At 41.6% G+C, this 26,499-nt stretch overlaps 1 protein-coding gene across 1 annotated transcript in view; it reads left to right on the top strand.

Moving 5' to 3' along the window:
- LOC140357890 (E3 ubiquitin-protein ligase SMURF2) overlaps nt 1-26,499 on the top strand; it is a 79,169-nt gene that overhangs the window by 25,842 nt on the left and 26,828 nt on the right. The window contains exons 2-4 of the mRNA XM_072442440.1: nt 19,908-19,946; nt 22,189-22,297; nt 25,423-25,556. Of these exons, the coding sequence (XP_072298541.1) occupies nt 19,908-19,946; nt 22,189-22,297; nt 25,423-25,556 (282 nt within the window). The remainder of the gene's footprint in view (nt 1-19,907; nt 19,947-22,188; nt 22,298-25,422; nt 25,557-26,499) is intronic.

The following is a 26,499-nucleotide window of genomic DNA, read 5'->3' as shown; positions in this document are numbered from 1 at the left end:
CGCTAACATAACGGTAGCATTTAGTCCGTAGCTGCCGTTAGCATTCTTGGATACTTTACTCTTCACTTTCAAACACGTTTCAAACATTGTATTTATTCCTCTGCAATGAGTTTACAACAGTTTACACAACTTTCAGTGGCCAGAGCAGAGCAGAGTTTTGCCATCACGGGAAAGCTAACAACAACTAGCATGCTAACAGCAGTTGATTAAAACGCGTAATGAAATCTAATGTCCTGGAGAGTATAATTAGATGCAAACAGCACACAGTGGTCTTATTTTTACCCACACAGCCTTTACAATACATCTGTTCTGGGGGAAAAAAACAATTTTACTTCATTACATAGAAATTTCCCCATGTGTGGACAATAAAGGAATATCTTATCTTATCTTAAATATCTGGCTCTAATTTCAAAAATGTTTTCCCAAATATGATAACACAAGGATATGACTTGACATCCCCACCACAGCCCAACAGCTGACTGCAGGCATCTGTCCATGGCCCCCCAGCCCCCCGTCCCAGTCCTCAGAGGAGCCGGCTTCACAGGAGACTTGTTTGTATTCACACTGGATCGTCTTTCAAAAAGGCATCTGCGCCCGAGTTGTACAAATACACCGCAGGATTCCAGCGCGACGCACGGCCCAGAGCAAATGGGATATTTCAACGCGGCTCCCCGGGGTCGCTGGATGGATGTCGGAGAATGCCAGGCATGCGCAAGAGGGGGGCCCGGAGGTAGAGTTCCGGAGCGGGAATATTGCCGAGCGGGATCTGCTGAGGTGGAACTGTCTGGCTGCTGAGGAAGCACGTGGGTTTGTTTAGAAGGGAATCCAGTCCGGAGTATCGTCTGATTCCAAAACTGGGAGTGTCACTGCTGAGTCATTTTCTTTGGAGTTTTCAGCCGCAGACGGTAGAAAAGTGGTGCCAAATCAACGAATCAACCATGTTAACCGCAAAACAGAAGCTTTTGATTTTCAGAGGATAATAATGACACTTTTAAGGAAGCATTTTTGTACTGACACTTTCCCAACTCTACCGTACGTGACTGTTAACCTCTGGAGACAATTTTCTATTTCATTTTGTTTTGTTTTATTAAAACCAAATTAAAATGGCTTTGAATATTTCCTGAACAAAAGCAAGATTGACTTAAATCAATCATTGTCATTTATCACACAAAAAAAGTGCTGCACGATATTGAAAAATATTGCAATGATTTAAATGATATTATAAAACAAATTCCTGCCATAAATGAATCCTGTTCTTTTAAAACAAAACTGTACATTTCTGTCTGATGGAGGATGTTTGTGTTTTTTGTGATATATTTAGTTTGTTACGATACCAAATGAATTGTTATATTAGACAACATTGATACTTTTGTGATATACTGTATGGTGCAGTCCTCCTCCAGAGCCCGAACTTTGCTCCAAACCACATGTTTTTCCTGACAGGCTTTGCTGTAGACGTCTCTATAAAAGAGCCAAGCATCTCATTGAGAGGACTGAACCTCAAGCTTGGTTGAAATTGGATTAATTGCGCAACTTTAATTGTAAAACACTGCTCTGGTTTTAACGCTCTGTAAAGCTAGAGTATTAAAATGTTTTGACACTAAGGAAAAGGCTCATTACTTGAAACCGATTTTGATTCCACAAAGATGATAAAAACTAGTGGAATTTTCAAGTAATTGTTGTTTCTTATACTAGTTCTGAGTTTGATCAGGACCATTCACCCAAAAAACATTTTTGAATGAGAATGCGTTCTAATGAGCAACAAATAAGAGATCACTTAGTCTTGACGTGGAGGAGCAGCGGCTCTACTCCGAGCTCCTCCAATGTGGCTGAGCTCCTCACCCTATCTCTAAGGGAGCGCCCAGCCACCCGGCGGAGGAAACTCATTTCGACCGCTTGATCTTGTCCTTTTGGTCATTACCCAAAGCTCATGACCATAGGTGAGGGTAGAACGTAGACCGACCGGTAAATAGAGAGCTTTGCCTTTTGACCTTCTTCACCACAACAGTCCGCTGCACCGATCCGCCTGTCGATTTCACGCTCCATCCTTCCCTCACTCGTGAACAAGACCCCGAGATACTTGAACTCCTCCACTTGGGGCAAGGACACCCCACCCACCCACCTGAAGAGGGCAAGCCACCTTTCTCCGGTCGAGAACCATGGCCTCAGATTTGGAGGTGCTGATTCTCATCCCAGCCGCTTCACACTCGGCTGCAAACCGTCCCAGTGCATTGTACTGTAAAGTTGGCTGTAATATAAGTAATACAGTGAAAATGTATGTAAAAAGTATAGTAAAATACAGAGCAGTATTGCACTGGTTTTTCTAGTGAAATATCAAATTGTTATCACCGATGAAGCACAAAGCAAACAGAGACACAGCGACAGACTTGAGCCTCGTGCTGCAGCTTCTGAGACGAGCAGCAGCCAATGACACAGGAGATGTGTTGGTCACATGACAGAGCTGGACACAGGCATCACTCTCTGAGCTCAACTCGTTCGGCCCATCACTAAAGCTTGTTAAAGTGTCGCTTCAGAATGTTTCCACTTTTATTTGCTCAATGTCCCTGTAGGCTATATAACTTTCAGTTTCTCCTCTGGTATTGGTTGGTATTTGGTTCAGTGAAACTCCCCATGTATCACTATGATGATGGAAATAGAGTAATTTTCCATTGGCTTAATTATTTACAATATTAACTCCTGACACTACTGCAATCAGTCTAGAAAATCAATTGTGACCTAGATGACTCAACAGAGCCATAGCCATTTATTAACAGTTTCAGTCAATTAGTACTTTAACCATCTTTATTCCCTGAAACTCCTGAGGACACACTTTGGACATGTCCACCTCACATGTAATAACAGCTGTTTATGTTTGTTCAGCCAAGGATTTTACAGTTCATTCTAGTGAGCAACTGTTAATGATATTACAATTTGTCAAATTATCTTCTTCTGATTGATTTCTGATTGTTATAATGCATAATACGTTGTGCTGTAGATGTAATGGGACCTCTTATGCCGCGGATGGTGCCATTAATTGTGCCCCTCCCTCTGCTTGTATCAGTTTACATAGAGGTGTAGATCTCAACATCAGATACGTTCTATACTGACCACTACGCCGGTCAGGTTCACTTGTTGGTCACATGAACATTGAACATTTTACACAAATTAATCTATTTTACCTCATTTTAGCCACAATACCTTTCTCTCGTTCTCCATTTAAGGGAACGCGATTCCCACTCAACAGGAAGTGCCAAAAGAACAGAAGTGCAAATCTAAAAAAAAAACCTCCAGGACTCATGAGCCTGGTACTGACATGAACGTTCTGTCCCATTCAGTTTTTATAGGACACCTTAATATCATTCATTTTGACATTTGAAGGCTACACAGATACATAGTTCTTGGTACTTTTATAGGTTTTATACATTTGCCATGTGTAATGTGATATTTGGAGGCTAATGCTAACGCCCATTGAAAATGCATTCAAGCCTTTAGAACACAGGTGTATACACACACTGGAATTGGGTCTATACTTCATATATTGACCTTTGCGTTCATCAATCCCACTGTATAAACTCGTCACTCTCCCAACCTTGAGTCATGAGATGCTAGCTGGAGTATGAGCCTATTGTTCATGCATGTTTTAGACCCACACCATAATCTAATATTCTGAGATCATTGCAAAAACGAAATAACATTGGCTCTTTATTGCCCGTCTCATATTCCAATGTTGTTCCTTTTAGCTCCGTTTAACAAGTTGGTTCTAACCACACTTTGTACTGAGCTTAAAGTCTCCTCAATTACATCATTGAAGACCACAGCCGCCAAGAAGCCTCTCCATCCAAAGACGTGTCCAGCCAACAGATCTGACCACCACCACCTCCGCTTTGCTCGCTGTTTGGACTTTGACACATCGGCGGCACCATGGACACCTCTCCGCTATGGACAGAATAGAAAGATTTGACAGGAATGCAGCGAAAATTCCATTAGCCTTGAGTTCCAGGCCATATAGGTGGCCGGGTTGCTGCTGCTGCTGCTGGACTGTTATGTAATTGGCGTGGAGTGGATCGCAGAGGGAAAAAGGTGACGTGAGGCGGATGAAATGTTCTCACAGTGCAGCGCTGCCAGACACTTTTCCTCTCATGTGTGCCTGTGTGTGGACAGTTTCCTCGTGCAGTCCAGCAGGTTTCCTCAAGGGAAGACACACGTTCGACCTGCTAAGAAGAAGAATCTCTTTGTTTGGCAACTCTCAAGGCAATGTCCTAGTCCGAGTGTTTTGGCATATTTAGGCAGTCTCCTTCTTATCCTGTCAGTCTGACTACGTCAATGATGACATTTCTTATCAACTGAAGTGCTTGCAGTTGTTAATTTGACTTTGTTCCAACCCTCCTACTCCTTAGAGCAGACGAGTGTTCTTGCATCTTCCCAACATTTTTTGTTCTTCAAGAAAAACTTGCAGTGAAATGGTGAAGTTCCTTTGGTTAATTAAGAATTGGGAAAAGTCTGGTAAATGAAAATATATTTTGCTAAATTTGACCCAGATTAAACTAAAGTGACGCTGCTAAAAGTCATCCTGAAGGAGAGTAAGCAAAACACAAAATGTACATGTTTCCTGTGTCTTTTTGATGTCATTATAACTTTGGAGTCATAGAAACCATTGTTTGATTACCTAATTAATTGTAATATATATATATATATATATATATATATATATATATATATATATATATATATATATATATACTAGTTTCAGCTCTATAGACGTGAAAAAGTCAGAAAAATACTTTTCCAGTTGATAACTTTACTCTGCTTGTGTATGTTTCAGAAACCACACAACTGACAGAGCTTGTGGTTATATCTAAATTGTGGCAGCAGCGAAAAGGACAATGAAGCTATAACTAAGCCATTTTAAGATAGTTTAGTCGCCTTTGTGTGTCGATTAAAGGTCTCAGTGCTGTTTAGCTGGAGGATTTGTCAGGCAGAGTCAGCGTCCTTTGTCAGGGCAGTTTGAGGTGAATAACAGCCCTCAGGACAAAACACTCTCCCTCCAATCACATCACATTGCGCTACATAACACAACTCGGATTGTTTACAAAAGTACACACATTCGGGTGAGATGCGATCACTCTCTTGTCGATTGCGCCGGCGTGGCCTCCAAAAACGTCACCGAAACTAAATCACGCAAGTCATCGTTCCACTCGCGCTCATGCCAACAATGCATTTTAACCACTGGCTTTGTGTGATGCCGAGTTATATTCTTTGTGCAGTAGAAGCATGCGGCAGAACAGGTCCACGCTTCCTCTTGTCTTCTCTGCGCCCGTCATCGGCGTGGCGCAGGTGCTGCCGCGGCTCAAATGATATATCGTCTACTTAGTCACAGGCTCCACTCGGATATTATGTTTTCTGTCAACGCTTTCCTCAAATTCCACAAACTTTTCCAAAGCCTTTGTAATTTCAGGCAACAGATGTCCCCACATGTCCTGCCCTCGTACACTGGGAATCTCGGGAATGTTCTTGGAGCGTTGGGATTTCCTCCTCGTCTAAAGTGTTTTTTGACAAGATCGGTCTGTCCAAGTCTTCAAAGCACAACGATGCTTTAGTTACTGAGGCAGAATCCACTTTCCTCTTTTTGAATCCTGGAAATTGCCGTTAAGAAAAGGCGATTTTCCTGGCGCTTTGTACTTCTATGTTCACATTACTTGTCTTGACGCTAATGTTGCTATCACAGCTAACCTCTTATCAGATTTGTGGATTGGCTGAGAGGCGACGGTGTGGTGGGTGTTCCTTGCTGCTCTCCCACATATTTCCTGACAAAGCCATGGGAAAAATCTACTAAAAACTCAAATTGCTGTAGCAGTGCACAACCTGAAATTACCTTTATTTATTGTTTGGAGTTCCACCAGGATTAAAACTCAGAAAAAGGGGAGAATATTGAAAACCTCTTTTGGTATTTAGTGCATGATTCGTTCTAACGTAGTGTGACTGTGAATAGAGGCAAATTTAGAGCCCAAAATACAAAGAAAAGTGCTGAACGTGACCATTAATTATTTTTTAATCGGTATATATTGGTTGTCCATTAAATTGTTGCTTTTTAAATCATTTTCTTAGTTTTTCTTCCTTCAAAATGTTACTCAACAGTGCTGAAATTTAAACGCCTTCTATAAAGTACACAGTGAGTTGTATTTCTTTGTATTTTTGACAAAACCTCTAAAATATGTCTTACTTCTTTTTTTTTTTAAGGCATTATATTTACCCTTAAACCCATTTATCGTTGACCGTTGTTAAAAAAAAAATAGATACCCAGATAGATAGATTGATATAATAACTAGATACTCATTCAAACAAAGTACCTTTACTGAAAATAATCAATAAATAGGACAAAGTTGGACCTTTCCTGAATAGTTACGCAGCAGTGTGTAACATCGCTGTTAAAAATAAACCATCTCTAATGAGCTGCACCAAGTTTCCTTCCTGTGTCCGTCTGGTGTCCAGAGGGTCTCCATTCAGAAGAAGCCCCTGTCCAGCTAATGCCAACCTCCTCCCAGCTACATTACCCACGGCTCTGTCATCAGTGATTGATTACGAAGACCAGTCTGAGACACACTGGAGACAGAGAAGAGCCCTCCATGTGCACCTGCCATGACTGCTCCACTGTGTTCCTCTGAGGTCAGACTGGAGCAGACTGAGGGGAGAGGAAAGGCTTTTGTTTACAGTAGAACAATGTGGCGGAGGGGAGAGAGAGTGCACTGCCGTCACAACAGGTCAGAGGAAGAAGTGTGCGCTCCAGGCTGCAGGCCGTCTGGGGGACTGGGTCAGTGCTCCGGGCTGAGGCTGAGGGTCAAGAGGAGGTTGGCCTGAGGTTGTATCCTCAGGCCACATTAGTGTCACGACGCTTAAACAAAATGAATCACAGTTTTAATGGTACTTTATGGTCAACCGTACAGAAGAAGATCAAGACCTTTCTAAAATGATTCAAGAAAGGTCACATTTTGTCCTGATTTTTCCTGTGGACAATCCAGTTTGGTACCTTTTCATGTATTAGTCAGTATCTAGAATGGCTGCAGAATTATAACTCTCATGAAATCTGTCGGTGTAATCCCTCATTCGTCCAAGCGTGTTCCATTGTAGAAAAAGCTTCAGTTGTAGTCATCTGGACTCGGTTAGAAAAAATAGACGTTTCGACTCTCATCCAAGAGTCATTGTCAATAACTCTTGGATGAGAGTCGAAACGTCTAACTCTTTCTAACTGAGTCCAGATGACTACAACTGAAGCTTTTTCTACGACTCATGAAATCCATTTAACACTGTTTTTTGAGGGAAAAAACATGGTTTTCATCCTTCATTTGTGCTTCACACACCATCAAAACTTGCTCTCAGTATCAGTTTTGATTCCTATTATTTTCAGTGCCAGTAGTCATTCATCATTCATCATTCATCATACATCTGGCTAGCCAGGTTAAGTATGGCTGGGCCATGCCATACCTTTCACAATGATACTGGTGTGATTTTGAGTGATAATATGAACTTGAAATATTGCCATAAGATATGGATGAAAGGCACATGTGCAGTGCTGTTGTTTTCATGGAGAGCGCACAGAGCGAGAAGCATTGCAAGGCTTTATTAGACAGGGCATGCAGTAAATTGTCATCAGATTCAAACTCGCAACTTTGCAGCCGGCTGCACATGGAGCCCGGCATACGTGCTGCCGCCTTAACCACTCGGCCACCAGGCAGCACCAGCAAAACCTCTTTGTACCCGCCCCATGACACGGGCGAGGGCCCTAAGGCGTCTCACATTACATCTAACGAGTCATCTAAAGGTTCCCACCACCACGCTGAAAACATGAGGCAGTCGCACTGTGAAGATCAGTATTTATTTGAGTTCTTAATCAAACTGTGTGCAGTGAGAGGAGTTTGTCTGTGTCTGAGCCGCTGCTGAGAATGTTCTGTGCAGCTCATGTTCTCATGTTCAACGTTTGAAACGACTATCTCAAATAAAACAATATTCCTTAACATGTGAAAAGCCAAATGAATGTCTGCCCAGCCTTTACCTGACCGGCTATAGTTAGATTATTGAATTTAAAGCCGGCAGATGTTGCATTATAGACCTCTCATAAAGTGTCACAATGTGTTTGGCTTTTGCTTGAATGTATATCAGAAAGAGCTTGTTTTGTTAGATTGAAAAGAAATTGTTCCATTTTTTATTTTTGAAGTATGTGTCAATTCTATCTTTATTGAAACATTTTCTAATTGATATCATTTTTGGTCATATCTACCTGCCTTAACCAGCAGCACCACTTTTTTGGTTCTGTACTGGTACATTTTAAACAATACCCTACCCTACATCTGGGTATCATTTGGACAACCTCCTTTGTGCACACAAACTAGATTGTCCTCATCGGCGACACGGGAAGATCTGACTGAAGCTGGATTCTTTAGTAGCTACTTTTGATTTTTACTGTCAGCAGCCGCATGACCAGCTCAGACCATCAATAAACAAAAAAACAAAATTCTCTGCTCAATCCCATGTTTGGTGAATGACGTGATTGGCTTTAGAATCTAATGTCTATGTTGGGTTGTGATATTGAATAGTGTATCGTTCAAACTCAATAACATGCCTTTTTTCTGAAGCCCCAGACAGCAGAAACACGGTAGAGAGGAAGAGAGGTTCAGAAAGGGGTCAGCCTCAGTACGTAGGCCTATAATCACCTGCTATTAAATGATTATTCTCAGTCCTATTCTCACACAAAGCTTTCAGACTTTGGAGAAGGAAGTGGAGACGATTCCCACAGTTTCGCCCGTACCCCAGCATGGTCGTGTTTAATATGAGAAACTGACTCCTCTACAAAAACTTCAACTTAACCCAAACATCAGCCTGTCAGGAGCAGCGGCTGTGCATGTTTTTGTCAGATGAATGAACACAGAAAGGCCCTGCACGCTTCAGGAATCAAACCGGAGACCTTCTTGCTGTCAGCTGGAGAGGCACCACCCCTAGAAGCTTTCAAAATGCTTTACCAGCCACTGACTATTAGCGAGTGAGTAGAAGTACAAACTTGTGGCAACATAAGATGCTGGTGTCAGGTGTCCTGCTCCACTGTGGGGGCTTATGAGTCACATAATACAGGAGCTTTCCATTCCAAACAAAAGGCTGTTTCCCCATCAACCATAGCGCAAGATTTATCAAAAGGTTCTTCAGTTAAAGGTGCAATAACGTGAATCTTTGACTTTCCTGCCAACGTTTTGACAGATAAAACAGTCCGACCACCTCTTCCCGCTTGCTAACGATCCACTTTGATGCTAGCTGCTATTTGTTTTAGCCTTTTAGCCTGTCTGAAAGTAAAATCTTGCGTATCGGAGTGGCTGAAAGCGGCGGGGTCTGAGTCAGTTCCGTCTGCGAGGGGAGGATGGACACAGTTTCTCACAGAGCGTGCGGGACAAAGAGCTCCAGTGTGCAGCGAATCAATGACCTGATGCAGACAAACACCTGGAGGCAGTGGTCACGTGACACGGGGGCTTGTCATCCCCTCCGAGCGCTGACAGTGAAGAAGAGGGGCTTTAAGAGGCGTGGGGTTTCTGACAGGTGTTTTTGCCTGTTCATGTGAAGATCTAGTCCAAACGGTTCAGCAAACGTTTAAACACTTTACAATAAACTCAACATATACAACAACGCCAACGTTTGTTCATTTGAAAGAGATGAAGCCTGTTTTTTCCTCCACAAAACGTTTTATTCTTAGCAGAAAAGATCAATTTAAAGATCGATATTGTCTTAACTCTTGTCTTTACAAACTTTCGTCACACATTTGAATATTAAATAGTGAGCCATACTGTACGTCAGTGGTTCTTCCGGGCCTCCTCCCTCCCTCCCTCCTCCTCCTCTCTCCTCTCTCCTCCCTCCTTCCTCCTCCCCCCTCCCCCCTCCCTCCCAGACCCAGTGAGCGCTGGGACCAGAATGAGAAACACAGGACACAGAGGGAGCCTTCTTCCTGTCGTCTTCACACTGTCGCTATGACGACAGTTTGTATAAAGGGATGCAAAGGGCATTTGTGAGACTGTATTGAGATGTAAGACAGAAGTCGAGTCTTTCATAACTGACCCCGGTCTTATTATTATAAACGTCTGTCTTTGTGGATTAGTGGATTCACACACATAGAAAGTAGAGCAGTGCTGTGTGTTGTTTAGTTCTTCTGCTTCTATATTCTATAAGTACTGTATGTGCCAGTTACACTCTCTTCACGGGTGGAACTTCAGAGGCAACAAACATCGGCTTCAGCGGCGTTTAAACGACTTCCAAACATCGCCCGACTCTTTCCCGAATCTGATCCGATGAGATTTTCCATAAAGTGGCGCCTTGATGTGCACCTGGTTCTGACGAGCGTTCAGTGAGAGTGTAGCTCTGTGTTCACGTGTAGCTCTCTCTTCATGTGTAGATCTCTGTTCACGTGGAGATCTGTGTTCACGTGTAGCTCTCTCTTCATGTGTAGATCTCTGTTCACGTGGAGATCTGTGTTCACGTGTAGCTTTCTGTTCACGTGTAGATCTCTGTTCACGTGTAGATCTGTGTTCACGTGTAGCTCTGTGTTCACGTGTAGCTCTGTGTTCACGTGTAGCTCTGTGTACACGTGTAGCTCTGTGTTCACGTGTAGATCTGTGTTCACGTGTAGATCTGTGTTCACGTGTAGATCTGTGTTCACGTGTCGATCTGTGTTCACGTGTAGATCTGTGTTCACGTGTAGCTCTGTGTTCACGTGTAGATCTCTGTTCACGTGTAGATCTGTGTTCACGTGTCGATCTGTGTTCACGTGTAGATCTGTGTTCACGTGTAGCTCTGTGTTCACGTGTAGATCTGTGTTCACGTGTCGATCTGTGTTCACGTGTAGATCTGTGTTCACGTGTAGATCTGTGTTCACGTGTAGATCTCTGTTCACGTGTAGATCTCTTGTTCACGTGTAGATCTGTGTTCACGTGTAGATCTCTGTTCACGTGTAGCTCTGTGTTCACGTGTAGCTCTGTGTTCACGTGTAGATCTGTGTTCACGTGCAGATCTGTGTTCACGTGTAGATCTGTGTTCACGTGTAGCTCTGTGTTCACGTGTAGATATCTGTTCACGTGTAGATCTGTGTTCACGTGTAGATCTGTGTTCACGTGTAGCTCTCTGTTCACGTGTAGATCTGTGTTCACGTGTAGAACTGTGTTCACGTGTAGATCTGTGTTCACGTGTAGCTCTCTCTTCATGTGTAGATCTGTGTTCACGTGTAGATCTGTGTTCACGTGTAGATCTCTGTTCACGTGTAGATCTGTGTTCACGTGTAGATCTGTGTTCACGTGTAGATCTGTGTTCACGTGTAGCTCTCTGTTCACGTGTAGATCTGTGTTCACGTGTAGAACTGTGTTCACGTGTAGATCTGTGTTCACGTGTAGCTCTCTTTTCATGTGTAGATCTGTGTTCACGTGTAGATCTTTGTTCACGTGGAGATCTGTGTTCACGTGTAGCTTTCTGTTCACGTGTAGATCTGTGTTCACGTGTAGATCTGTGTTCACGTGTAGATCTGTGTTCACGTGTAGATCTGTGTTCACGTGTAGCTCTGTGTTCACGTGTAGATCTGTGTTCACGTGTAGCTCTGTGTTCACGTGTAGCTCTGTGTACACGTGTAGCTCTGTGTTCACGTGTAGATCTGTGTTCACGTGTCGATCTGTGTTCACGTGTCGATCTGTGTTCACGTGTAGATCTGTGTTCACGTGTAGATCTGTGTTCACGTGTAGATCTGTGTTCACGTGTAGCTCTGTGTTCACGTGTAGCTCTGTGTTCACGTGTAGCTCTGTGTACACGTGTAGCTCTGTGTACACGTGTAGCTCTGTGTTCACGTGTAGATCTGTGTTCACGTGTAGCTCTGTGTTCACATGTAGATCTCTGTTCACGTGTAGATCTGTGTTCACGTGTCGATCTGTGTTCACTTGTCGATCTGTGTTCACGTGTAGCTCTGTGTTCACGTGTAGATCTGTGTTCACGTGTCGATCTGTGTTCACGTGTAGATCTGTGTTCACGTGTAGATCTCTTGTTCACGTGTAGATCTCTTGTTCACGTGTAGATCTGTGTTCACGTGTAAATCTCTGTTCACGTGTAGATCTGTGTTCACGTGCAGATCTGTGTTCACGTGTAGATCTGTGTTCACGTGTAGCTCTGTGTTCACGTGTAGATATCTGTTCACGTGTAGATCTGTGTTCACGTGTAGATCTGTGTTCACGTGTAGATCTGTGTTCACGTGTAGCTCTCTGTTCACGTGTAGATCTGTGTTCACGTGTAGCTCTGTGTTCACGTGTAGATATCTGTTCACGTGTAGATCTGTGTTCACGTGTAGAACTGTGTTCACGTGTAGATCTGTGTTCACGTGTAGCTCTCTCTTCACGTGTAGATCTGTGTTCACGTGTAGATCTGTGTTCACGTGTAGATCTCTGTTCATGTGTAGATCTGTGTTCACGTGTAGATCTCTGTTCACGTGTAGATCTGTGTTCACGTGTAGATCTGTGTTCACGTGTAGATCTCTGTTCACGTGTAGATCTGTGTTCACGTGTAGATCTCTGTTCACGTGTAGATCTGTGTTCACGTGTAGATCTGTGTTCACGTGTAGATCAGTGTTCACGTGTAGATCTGTGTTCACGTGTAGATCTGTGTTCACGTGTAGATCTGTGTTCACGTGTAGATCTGTGTTCACGTGTAGCTCTGTGTTCACGTGTAGATCTCTGTTCACGTGTAGATCTGTGTTCACGTGTAGATCTCTGTTCACGTGTAGATCTGTGTTCACGTGTAGATCTGTGTTCACGTGTAGATCTCTGTTCACGTGTAGATCTGTGTTCACGTGTAGATCTCTCTTCACGTGTAGATCTCTGTTCACGTGTAGATCTGTGTTCACGTGTAGATCTCTCTTCACGTGTAGATCTCTGTTCACGTGTAGATCTGTGTTCACGTGTAGATCTCTCTTCACGTGTAGATCTGTGTTCACGTGTAGATCTGTGTTCACGTGTAGCTCTGTGTTCACGTGTAGAGCTCTGTTCACGTGTAGATCTGTGTTCACGTGTAGATCTCTGTTCACGTGTAGATCTCTGTTCACGTGTAGATCTGTATTCACGTGTAGATCTCTCTTCACGTGTAGATCTGTGTTCACGTGTAGATCTGTGTTCACGTGTAGATCTCTGTTCACGTGTAGATCTCTGTTCACGTGTAGATCTCTCTTCACGTGTAGATCTGTGTTCACGTGTAGATCTGTGTTCACGTGTAGCTCTGTGTTCACGTGTAGAGCTCTGTTCACGTGTAGATCTGTGTTCACGTGTAGATCTGTGTTCACGTGTAGCTCTGTGTTCACGTGTAGATCTCTGTTCACGTGTAGATCTCTGTTCACGTGTAGATCTGTATTCACGTGTAGATCTGTGTTCACGTGTAGCTCTGTGTTCACGTGTAGATCTCTGTTCACGTGTAGATCTCTGTTCACGTGTAGATCTGTATTCACGTGTAGATCTCTCTTCACATGTAGATCTGTGTTCACGTGTAGATCTGTATTCACGTGTAGATCTCTCTTCACATGTAGATCTGTGTTCACGTGTAGATCTGTGTTCACGTGTAGATCTCTGTTCACGTGTAGATCTCTGTTCACGTGTAGATCTCTCTTCACGTGTAGATCTGTGTTCACGTGTAGATCTCTCTTCACGTGTAGATCTGTGTTCACGTGTAGATCTCTCTTCACGTGTAGATCAGTGTTCACGTGTAGCTCTGTGTTCACGTGGAGATCTCTCTTCACGTGTAGATCAGTGTTCACGTGTAGCTCTGTGTTCACGTGCAGATCTGTGTTCATGTGTAGATCTGTGTTCACGTGCAGATCTGTGTTCACGTGTAGATCTGTGTTCACGTGTAGCTCTGTGTTCACGTGTAGATCTCTGTTCACGTGTAGCTCTGTGTTCACGTGTAGATCTCTGTTCACGTGCAGATCTGTGTTCACGTGTAGATCTGTATTCACGTGTAGATCTGTGTTCACGTGTAGCTCTGTGTTCACGTGTAGATCTCTGTTCACGTGTAAATCTGTGTTCACGTGTAGATGTGTTTCCCTCAGACTCATTTTGATGTCGCTCTCAGCTCCTGATTGTGATCTTCTCCTCTGAAAAGTCAGGGTATTACCACATGCTAAGACTATTCCACACCGGCGTAAATGAGCCAGTGTTTCGGAGAAGAAATAAGTTATATGGATCCTGTGTGTTTTATGTGAAAAGGCTGCCGTGTGGAGGGAAAGCAGATTCAGCTACAAGGGCAGACAGTGACCACAGAGAACTTCCTGTCCCGACCAGCTTCATTCTGTACAGACCACTCGACCCCCAGAGCTCAGCCTCCCTATTTTACGATGTTAAAGCTGCACTAAGTTAACGTCTTTGTTTGAGAGGGGGGTCTCACTGGAGATGTTGTTTCTTTGCTTTGAATGTGCCACAGTTTGGTATTAAACGTATCTACGATATCTTTGTTCAATTAGCAGTGCTTTTATCGCTCAAATATAACAAATACCTTGAAAAACTTGCTTTCTTACTGTGAGTGCGCTTGCCGTTGCACAGATCTAACCTGTAACCTGACCTGCTGTGTTCACTCATTTGTCTCAATGGAGATGGCTAAGTTTAATGCCGTTAAAATGTAGGGTATTGTAAGCGTAAGGGTCGTGAGTAGGACTAGTGGTCGATTTTCAGATCATAAACATTTTCTTAGTTCAAAATCCTTTAGTTTTTGTAAAATCAGCTTTTTAATCTCGAGCTTCATTTTGTTATGTTCCGCTTTAGCTTTTCTTGCTACTGCTTGGTATGTTAAATGTCGCCACTGATGTCAGCCAATGCTTCACTTCGACAGTACATTTCCCATTTATTTAAGACTTTCTAGAGAATTTCCTTCTTTTTTTTCCAGAAACCCTATTGGAAATATAGATGGGACATTTACTCATGGAACCTTGTGGTGGGCATTCACTGAGTTGAACTCCATATACATAAAAAGCTTCTCCCAATGAATTATAATCTTGACTTACTTACTTATATCTCAAACAGAACAAATGGCAAATGAGCATTTTCCCTTCACCACATTCTCACTCCACTTCCTCCTATAGGGAAACCACCATTGTCTGCGCCCGTGCCATTCGGGCGGTTTTCGCTCTATTTTCTGCCCGTGCGATGCAGTTCTGTGGCGTGTATAGGTGTAATTACAGCGTGGCCTTCCTTCCATGCGCTCCCTGCTTCGGACTTGGCCCTCGTCTGTGTGGGACATGTCAGGATTCATCATGATCCGCGCTCAAACGTATGCAAACGGTCAATCTTTGTTCTCTTTTCCTACGGCTCATGTGGATTTATGGATCCTCCCGTGGCGACGGCGATGTCCTATGTGCTCGTGGAGGTTGGGAGTGCTGTCGGAGCTTATTGTCGTGGAGTTTTGGGCAGAAAAAACTGTTTTAAATGGCTCGAGAGTTAAATGATGCGCCTAAATCACAGTATTATATCTATTTTATCTGGTGAGCGATATGGACCGGAAAATATATCTAGCCCTGTGCAATTAATCACTTTTTTTCAAGATTGAGATTCAGTCATTCCTTTTTTATTTGATTTGATTTTTATGTCATTTTCAACTCAAAATCATAGCAGTTTCTACATTATTTGGTCTTGTACTTGTTCTGATATGGATCCAGACATTCTAAATAAGCATGTATTAATAGGCCTGTCACACATTTTGAAGTGTGGTTTATTGCTGAAGAAAATACAATAAAACCCATAAACCTAGAACAGGATTCCCTAAAAACAAATGTAAAACATAAATAAATAGCAGAATAAAACCCTTTCGTAGTTAATTTACGTCTGTAATATGCCTTACAAGATGTTTCCTCAACTGTCTACAACTCAATACTCATCGGAGTACAGAAAAATAACAAAAAGTCCTTCACTAGAAAGGGTAAAAAAACAATATTGACCCCCATAAACCAATATTGACCCCCATAAACCAATATTGACCCACATAAACCAATATTGACCCCCATAAAATATTGACCCACATAAACCAATATTGACCCCCATAAACCAATATTGACCCACATAAACCAATATTGACCCCCATAAAATATTGACCCACATAAACCAATATTGACCCCCATAAAATATTGACCCACATAAACCAATATTGACCCCCATAAAATATTGACCCACATAAACCAATATTGACCCCCATAAACCAATATTGACCCACATAAACCAATATTGACCCCCATAAAATATTGACCCACATAAACCAATATTGACCCCCATAAAATATTGACCCACATAAACCAATATTGACCGCCATAAACCAATATTGACCCCCATAAAATATTGACCCACATAAACCAATATTGACCCCCATAAATGATTGTTCTTTTCATCATTAGATTCAGCAATTCCTCCTGCAAACACTGGGCATATTTTTTTTTTTAATTTAACAAATAAAAATATATGAGAACCACTTCATTTTGTTGAATTCATGTTTAGAGATTAAAAAAAGTTGTATCGTTTGTGTAAATTCTGCATAAACTTTGACTGGAATAAGTGTCCCTAGTGTTATGTCACTTCCTGTCATTTTCTACAGATTTTTCCACGTGTTCTCCCCAAATACCTGCTCAACTGCCAGGTGTAAAAATATAATGTATATGTACAGGTCTAAATACCCCAAATAAAGTAAATTAATTAATTAAGAAAATCGTAAAAACCTGTCATATGCACTTTAAGTCCAACCAGAAAGTAACATTATAATATAAACTGGGGGGAAACTAGGCAAGATCTTGAGTAAACTATAAAATATATTCAGTGCGTTTTATGGAAATGTGTGTGTCACATGCACTTTGCCTCTTATTAAAGTGAGTGAGCATCATTATCACTTTCAACAAGCTCATATATTTGTCAGTATTTCAGCTGCAGACGGTTACCTCAGCACACCTCTGCTCGGGTGACTCACACGTGACAGTGCGAGGTAATGATGGAGTGTGTGTGTGCGTCTGTGTGTCTGTGTGTGTGTCTGTGTGTGTGTGTCTGTGTGTGTGTGTGTGTGTGTGTGTGTGTCTGTGTGTGTGTGTGCGTCTGTGTGTGTGTGTGTGTGTGTGTGTGTGTGTCTGTGTGTCTGTGTGTGTGTCTGTGTGTGTGTCTGTGTGTGTGTGTGTGTCTGTGTGTGTGCGTCTGTGTGTGTGTGTGTTTGTGTGTGTGTGCGTCTGTGTGTGTGTCTGTGTGTGAGTGTGTGTGCGTCTGTGTGTCTGTGTGTGTGTGTGTGTGTGTGTCTGTGTGTGTGCGTCTGTGTGTGTGTGTGTCTGTGTGTGTGTGTGCGTCTGTGTGTCTGTGTGTGTGTCTGTGTGTGTGTGTGTGTGTGTGTGTGTGTCTGTGTGTGTGTGTGTCTGTGGGTCTGTCTGTCTGTCTGTCTGTCTGTGTGTGTGTGTGTGTCTGTCTGTGTGTCTGTCTGTGTGTGTGTGTGTGTGTCTGTGGGTCTGTGTGTCTGTGTCTGTGTGTGTGCGTCTGTGTGTGTGTGTCTGTGTGTGTGTGTGCGTCTGTGTGTGTGTGTGTGTGTGTCTGTGTCTGTGTGTGTGTGTGTGTGTGTCTGTGTGTGTGTGTGCGTCTGTGTGTGTGTGTGTGTGTGCGTCTGTGTGTGTGTGTGTGTCTGTGTGTGTGTGTGTGTGTGTGTCTGTGTGTGTGTGTGTGTGTCTGTGTGTGTGTCTGTGTGTGTGTGTGTGTGTGTCTGTGTGTCTGTGTGTGTGTCTGTGTGTCTGTGTGTGTGTGTCTGTGTGTGTGTCTGTGTGTGTGTGTGTGTGTGTGCCTGTGTGTGTGTGTGTCTGTGTGTGTCTGTGTGTGTCTGTGTGTGTCTGTGTCCAGATGTTTCACTCCAGTTTGTTTGACTGGGACACAGCACATTCCCGGTGCGATGTCTGCCCACACACACTCTTCCCCTTTGTGCTGCAAGTTCGGTCGCACTCCAGGTGACAGAAGCTTTCATTTGGCACTTGGGTGACACTTGGGTGACACTTGGGCGTATTAGCCAAGCACAGACTTGTTTTTGGTTTGCTGCTGCATTTTCTGACGAAGGGCTTTAGTTTTTGATTTATGATGACATGTCTGAGTATCTTGATTGTAGTAAACTGTCACTGGACAGCATTTGTTTATTTACAAGGAAGATGGAAAATAAAGTTACTGCCATATTCTCAGGCCTACACAGACTCTCTTATAACAAAGACCCTGGCAATATCACATCAAAATGTCCAAAAATAATGAAAAGTCTCAATCTACAATAGGAATATGTAATCCGTAGTCCCTCATTCGTCCAGGAGTGATCCATTGTAGAAAAAGTATCAGTTGTATCATCTGGACTCTTAAAAGAAACAGTGTCCAGATGATACAACTGAAACTTGGTGTGTTTGAAATGCAGTGTGAAGTTGCAGCCACAATTAAAATATGATTGAATCCTGGTCATAATCATCCTCTTCCACCAAACGTGTAGTAAAAGCACAAATGTCAAAAACAGCACCTACAGTATATTGAGAAAACCGAAGTGAAACTGAAGCTGTGAGCTGACTCCAGTCTGGGTCACCTGTTGCATTATAATTAATAATACATTATAGTGCTTTTCAAAGACCCTTTTTGCATAATATTGGTCATTAATATACACACATATACCGTCACTTATGCCTGCTATTCTGAGTTGCTTTTTGGCTCTGGGGGAACGCCAATCACTGGGGAAATAATGTATTATTTTAGATGTATCAGAGTTTAATAATGCTTTGGCTCTGCGTGTGTTAGCTCTGTCTCGTATAAACGCTCTCACCTGCTAAAGAGAGGCACTTGAAGAAGCTGAGCAGAGGCAGCAGAGGTGTGAAGAGCCTCAGCCGCCGGCGCACGGCTAATGTCGCTCACGTGGCTTCGTACCCAACACTTTTTACCAAAGGATTTGGGGAAATGGTCAAACTTGAACACATTTAGGTGGTGAGCGACGGGGGTTTTCAGATGCTGTCTGCCTGCATGTTGAAATGCTGAAGTTTCCATGAAGTGCGGAGTCACGTTCCTGGTGATGAGTTACACTGCCCTGTGAGTCACGAGCACTCGCTGAACTCTGAGAACTTTCAGGTGTTCAGGAGAGGAGGAAGACTTGTCACGTCTCCACACAGATGCAGCACTTCGCCTACACAACTGCTGCTGCACACGACACCACGCGCGTTTACACCACACACGTTTACACCACACACGTTTACACCACACGCATAGGAAGTTATAAGGGGCTGAAATGGTTGAATCCTGCAAGTAATCTTCTGAACAGACTTCGTGTTACCTTTTTGATACCTTCGTTTAGCCTTTGAAGTGGAAGCAGATGGAATGTCCGTGCTTTTTAACCTGCTATTATGTCACATTAATATTATGATATTTGATGAAAGCATAAAGCATCGAAGCACCCTTAAAGGAGCTCTGCACAACAAGCAACAAGCAGTAACGACTACATCCTCACTACTTTTTACAACTTGAATAATTGATATTTATACATTAAAGTGTAAAAAACAAAAGTGAATTGTTCTTGGTCGGTCGATAAGTGAATGAAGCTTTTACTATTGTCTGAGCCTCATCAATTATCTCAAAATGTGATGTTTCTTGTCACAATCATTTGTAACACAACTTGATATTGTGACATCTGGGCAGATTAGTAGTAGCAGTAAAATAGCGACACAAAAATATTGAATAAGCCACTATATTGTATTATGTTTGTTCTATTATTTGAGACTTTGACTGTGTTTTTCATGGCACATCTGGAGTGTTGTGCATAAATGATTTGTTGTCTTTTATATAATTGCAAAGTAAGCAAAATAACTGGCACTTTGATTAACAAGAGTATTTCCTTCTGTTTTCCAGTGCTCTGCGCCAAGAACCTGGCAAAAAAGGACTTTTTCCGTAAGTAACTTTTTCTCTCCGTTCATTTCATAGATTTATTTATATTAATTTATTCACTGTATATAATTGCTAATCAAAAAGTTGAAAATGTCACTAGTTTTGTTACATTGAAAACCACAGAGTGAACTTCAGTCTATGATCTGATGAAGTGATTAACATGCACAGTCCAAAAAGAAAAGAACAAATAAATACATCAATAAATGGCAAATATTGAACCCATTCATTCTTTGAAATATGACGACATTCATTGCACAAAAGGTCAGGCGCTCTAGACTGAGACAAACTTTATTGATCCACAAGAAGCACATTTGAGAGCACAGTCAATGGTAAAGAAAGGTAAATATATTATAGCAGGGGAAATATGTTTTTCTCCAACCAACATCTGATATTTGTTTTGCTGTTTCCTTTAACCAATATTTGCTGATGTCGATATCAATACCTTCAAATCTGTGACAAACTCCACAAACTGAAGCAATGTTGCAGTGAAATGATGCAGTATGATTGTGTACAGAAGATACTACACACAGAAACCTCTTTAGCCTCAGTGCTTTTCTATTTCCATCAGGACATCCTAAAATTTTGACCTGATTTATTGGGGAATTTTTCTCACACTGATATGAAAACTGCCCTGATGTCACAGATACTGATATTGCCATTATATTGTCCCTGGTATAAAGTATTTGAGAGGCCTGTTATGTACAAAGTGAAGCTCATGCTACAGAAAATATCATGATAAACGATAATATTGAAACTCCTCTAAGTCTTTGGCTCTAAAATGACACTGACAAAAAGCAGGTGAATCCAAGTAAACCATATTTAAATTTTAAGATATTGAATACATATTAGAATGAAATGATAATTATTAAGTTAGTTATTCAACCCCTACAGCTCAAAACATTATGTATTACAAAAAAAGATAATTATACCTTATACTTTCCCATTAAAGAACATGTACGCACACAATAACTATGGTTAGGGTAGTAGTTGTGTATGTGATATATTTGTATGCACCATTATTAGATATTATAGTGTCAGTGACAGTACTGAAGGTAGATTTGGACAGTTGCCTCGTCCCTCAGACCGTCTCACGTCCTTTACACATGTTCTCTCAGTACGTCCGGCTGTGTTTGTTTGGGGCCGTCATGGAGAGCGAGCACGTAAAGGTCTTCTGCTCCTCGCTCAGGTGGCTTCTGCGGTGCCCATTCCTGCCATTCCAGCGCGGCCCAGGCGGGCACACGCGTCCGCTCCCACTGTGGACACACGTCTCACGGTGTTAGCCTCACACTGGCACTTCTGCTGGTGAAGACCGGGTTACACGTTCAGAGGCTTGACTGTAAACGCATTCATGTTTCCTGCATAGTGGAGAGTCAAATGTCTGTCAGAGAGAACACAGACGTCAGGAGGTGAACCGGATGTCCACAGGTTACAAAGAGCCACTTGTTCAATGTTCAGGTGGAGACTTTATGGCAGAATTAACCTCACGATGTACTACTTTTATACACAGAACAGTTTCATATTATCAACTAGGATACAATATAATACAAGGATGAAGCTTTTTGTGTGATGGGTTAGGGGTCTTTTACTCTGTTGAAAGAGTTGTATACCTTTTGTAATCCAGACCTTGAGTCTCAGGTCAGTTCTATTTGGTACAAAACCTTGGTCGTAAGCCAACCAGTTTAAGATTTTAACATCCTTGTTTAGTTTGTATGTTTTGATCAGCTCCTTCCATGTTGTAAGAACAGATTTTACCCAGGGATTCTTAACTTCCTCCAAATGACTCAAGCGTGTGTCATCTGCCAGTAAGGCCTGTACAGGAACCCCCGGCACCACACTACTCTCAATATGTTTCCATTGAGCTTCACATTCTGGGTCACACCAGCAACGCTCTGATTTGAGCTGAAATAAAGTAATTTATCAGACAAGGTAAACAGGTGTCACATAATAGTTTCTTTCATTTTGCCATCGCCATACTGATAATTGTTCAAATGAACAGTTCTGTTGACCGCGCTGACCTTCCAAGACACAGGGCTGATGGTCAGATAACACGACTACAAAGTCAATCATCAACCTGTTGCCAGTGTGCACAGTAAAGCCCGTTAAGACTACATTGCAGAAGACAAAGGAAATATTTCAGTATTGCAGTTTACAATAATAAAGTAAATATAAAAAGCATGACGCTGTCAGTCTGCGTTGAATTTCCAGGCTGTGTCTCTGCGTGGTAACGTGCCTGTACTGTCCCCAGGCCTGCCTGACCCCTTTGCCAAAGTGGTGGTGGACGGTTCGGGACAATGCCACTCTACAGACACTGTGAGGAACACGCTGGACCCCAAGTGGAACCAACACTATGACCTGTGAGTATCTGACCTCTTTACCCCCCGTGCATTAGCCTTCAGCTCAAGACTCACAGCTCCTCGTAGAGTTAAACCGTGAAGCAAGATCAGGTACAATTGCAAACAACATAAATATAAACATACTTGAAATCAAGTCTGAGCTTTATACAAACAGATATATATGAATAGAAATGACTAGAAAAAGTCTTAAATAAATTATAGTTGCTTCTGTGAAGCAAAAATCACCTTTAAATAGTTCTAAAAATCTGTGTGAACTACTTAATAACAGATACTATACTGTATTTTGCATTTTTTTTATCTTTAGTATTGTTTGGCTAGTGTATCTGTACTTTTACTTAAACAACAAAATTACTTCTTCCACCAAAATGAGCATAAATACTACTAAACATACTAAACATTTCTTTGTGCTGAATAATAACCAGCCAACAACGTAATCCAGCATCCAGCACCACAACTCCTGCGCACATTAGTGAACTTTAAAGAAGTTAGATGTTATTTGGTTGCTATGAATAGATGTCAGATCCTCATAGGCTGATGGAGACAACGCACCAGAGGTATATGTTACTCAGAGTGCAGATGAAAGCTCTCAGGTGCCGGCTCTGTCCATGAGAAGCTTTAATTGAGCGTGAGTCTGACAGCAGAGCCTCTTTGAGACACCTGCCCTCCACAGCAGTCAGAGGAAAGACGGCTCTATTCTGAGGAAACATGGCAAACGGGTCAGAATAGCATTCACTTATATCGCTTGCAGTTCCTCAATTACAGATGTTTTTATTGCTGTGAAAATGTCCCTTGTTTTAATAATCTAGATCTAGAATTCTCCTCCCGGGACAGTAGACCACAGCGCAGTACTTCTAAGCGTAGGATTTCAAATTGACCATTCACCTGTCGTTCACGTCTTTTTCATCACCGATTCATCATCAATTCTACTGCAGATTGAAACATCTAAAGCACTAAATTAGACAGAAAATGTATGCGGCAGCAACAGCAGCGAGATCCGACCCAGGCGCTAAGGAAAGCAGCCCACTCTCATTGGCACAGAGCTGCAGCGTTGGAACACACACTAACAATTGTTTTGCTAATCAGTTCATCTGGCGTGAAGTTATATTTAGAGTGATTTATGCATGTTTGAGTTGCTTTTTATTCTCCTGCTTTCAAGACATAATTGCTCCGAATATCCATTTAACGCGGACATTTGAGAGGCTCAGTTTGTGACACTGTCTTTATCTTTGTTTTAAATGTAAATGTATTGTCTAGCCAACCTCTATATTCAGCCACAACTTTTCCCCTGCCACAAGAAGATTAGATTGACCAGTAAGACCAGTTTGTTTGATCATATTAAAAACATCAGTCTATGATACATTTGCTTTCACCAACTGGCCGTAACATGGTCTATAAATTGTTTCCATCTGCATACATTTGAGTGTAAATATTTGGACGAACCAGAGGAAGTTCTTTTATAACTAAAATAATAAAGGCCCCAATATGCAACCCTGAGGGACTCCAGTAGTAAGACAGAGAGAAGTTGATGGATGGTCAGCAATTCTTACAGATTGCAACCTATTTGTCAAGTCTGACTCAAGCTGAAGTCAGTGGACCCGTTTCTTTTATAAATAATTGATCATTGAAGTAATTTGTCCGATTTGATGTATTAATAAATCGTATCAGCGAATTAAGAGCAGTTCGCCTTCTGTGGAGTAACACATTTTTTAGCGCAGCACATTTCTTTCCTCTGACCTACTTGTGTTCCATACATTCTCCATATTTAGGCCCATCGTCTGCCTCCCGTCTCTATGGCATTTTCCCAGTGTTTCCTTTGTGCTATCGGGCCTGTCTGCTATGAAAACGTTCTCCAGACTAATGAATTTTATTAGGCGGAGACCGGTCCAGCTGACGGGGCCTTGGGTTGTCGTCATGCTCAGGACCCAGACAGGCATTTGGCGCTGGCTCAACATGTCCAGACGTCTTACTCACAGCCCATTGTTTCATATCCCTTTAGTAAGAGGCATGATAATTACACGGGGGATGCGGCCGTGCCAGAGTCAACAGCTGATTAGATGGAGTGCCAGAGCAGGGGAGACCCGTGGGAGAAGACGTGCAGGACGGCGGACAGCGTGACAACTTGGGAACCAACTCACCAGAGAGTTGACATGAAACAGTTTAAGAAAAGATGAAACACGTGGGGTTTTGTGTTGAACGTAATTAACGGCCATTTCAGGAAGAAAATCCTTAGTAGTTCATTTGCAGCGGTCCCAAATGTACTGCTCTTTTACCGAATGCATGCATTTATAAACACTTTTCACAACTTGCAGAGTCAGAGCGAGTTTTGGCGGTTAAAGCTAACAACAACTAGCATGCTAACAGCGCACTTCCTGCTTTGCGGAGAAATAAACGCTCTGTAATTAGATGCAGACAGCGCAAAGAGATAGTTCTGTTTTTCACATTTTCCAGACCGTAAACATCTGCTACAGTGCCTTTAAACGAGATCAATCATTTCTAATCGTCAGTGATCCGCTTAAATCAATTATTATTTAGCGATCGATCAATTCAAGGAAAACAATTGATATTCATTTGCTTGTCATATTTCCCAGCCTTACCAGGACCGATTAGTCGTTATATACATAAATGTTAACGCCACCATATGTAACTTTTAGACACAAAATAGATAAAAGCATGTTTTTTCATTTTGGATGTTTTTACTGCATTGTTTGTTTCCATGGAAATGTTGTAGCTTAGCATCAATATTCCACTGTATGGCAGAAAACGTGTTTATCTCCATGACGTGTGGTTTTAACTTGACGTTATTGGAATCACGCAGGTGCCACCTCCAGAAAAGTTACATCGTTGTTTAAATTGTCGTAAATGGAACTGTACTTGACAAACATGACAAACAATAAATGCGTTAATCTACATATTCAACATGATCTTCTCTTCAGTGTTGCATTTGACCCGTCCAGGCTCCTCTTTGCAAACAGGCCCTGCTAAACGTGCTCAGTTCTCCCTTTAGTCCTGATCCCACACACATCGGAGCAGAGGCGATGCTAAATGCTAAATGCTAAAACCGTTTCTGGTTCAAAACATTTCCTCCACTTTAACATGTGCTTCTTGTCCACGTTGCCTCTTCACAGATATATTGGAAAGTCCGACTCCATCACGATCAGCGTATGGAACCATAAGAAGATCCATAAAAAGCAGGGGGCGGGGTTTCTGGGCTGTGTCCGCCTTCTGTCCAACGCCATCAACCGCCTTAAAGACACCGGCTGTAAGTGCTCTCTCTGCAAATCAATACAAAAGAATGAAAATGCATTGCTTTTACTTATATTATTGGGTTGTCAAAAGTATTGAAAATCAGATACTAATAAATACTAAAACTAGTATAGATGGATCGATACTCAATATGTGACATTTCTTGAACAGTTTTACTAAACTAACAAAAGACTACATGGTATACTAATAATCTGAAAAGCGCTTGTGTATATAATTTAAAAGTATTATATCCATCCCCCAAACAAATTGTGGACAATATAGATTACATCAGACATATTCTTTTATTCTTTTCTCTTTTTTTGTATGTTATTTTTTTAATTTACATCAGACATATTCTTTTATTCTTTTCTCTTTTTTTTGTATGTAATTTTTTTAATTTACATCAGACATATTCTTTTATTCTTTTCTCTTTTTTTTGTATGTAATTTTTTTAATTTACATCAGACATATTCTTTTATTCTTTTCTCTTTTTTTTTGTATGTAATTTTTTTTAATTTACATCAGACATATTCTTTTATTCTTTTCTCTTTTTTTTTGTATGTAATTTTTTTAATTTACATCAGACATATTCTTTTATTCTTTTCTCTTTTTTTGTATGTAATTTTTTTTAATTTACATCAGACATATTCTTTTATTCTTTTCTCTTTTTTTGTATGTAATTTTTTTAATTTACATCAGACATATTCTTTTATTCTTTTCTCTTTTTTTTGTATGTAATTTTTTTAATTTACATCAGACATATTCTTTTATTCTTTTCTGATCCAAGTGTTACCACCAAAGCAATGGAAGGAGTACTTTTACGGACTACGAAAAGTCTGAGGAATAAAGTCTGGCGGTAATGCAACAATTGGATGCCAACCGCCATAAAACAACAACAACAACAACAACAACATCTTTTTTTTTGTATGTATTTTTTTTAATTTACATCAGACATATTC

This window comes from Eucyclogobius newberryi, unplaced genomic scaffold, assembly GCF_026437365.1.
Source record: "Eucyclogobius newberryi isolate DKJ021-1_F unplaced genomic scaffold, fEucNew1.0.hap1 SCAF_13, whole genome shotgun sequence".
NCBI classification, from domain to species: domain Eukaryota; kingdom Metazoa; phylum Chordata; class Actinopteri; order Gobiiformes; family Gobiidae; genus Eucyclogobius; species Eucyclogobius newberryi.
Note: the sequence above shows the minus strand (reverse complement) of the source record. Positions and strands in the feature narration are given on the sequence as shown.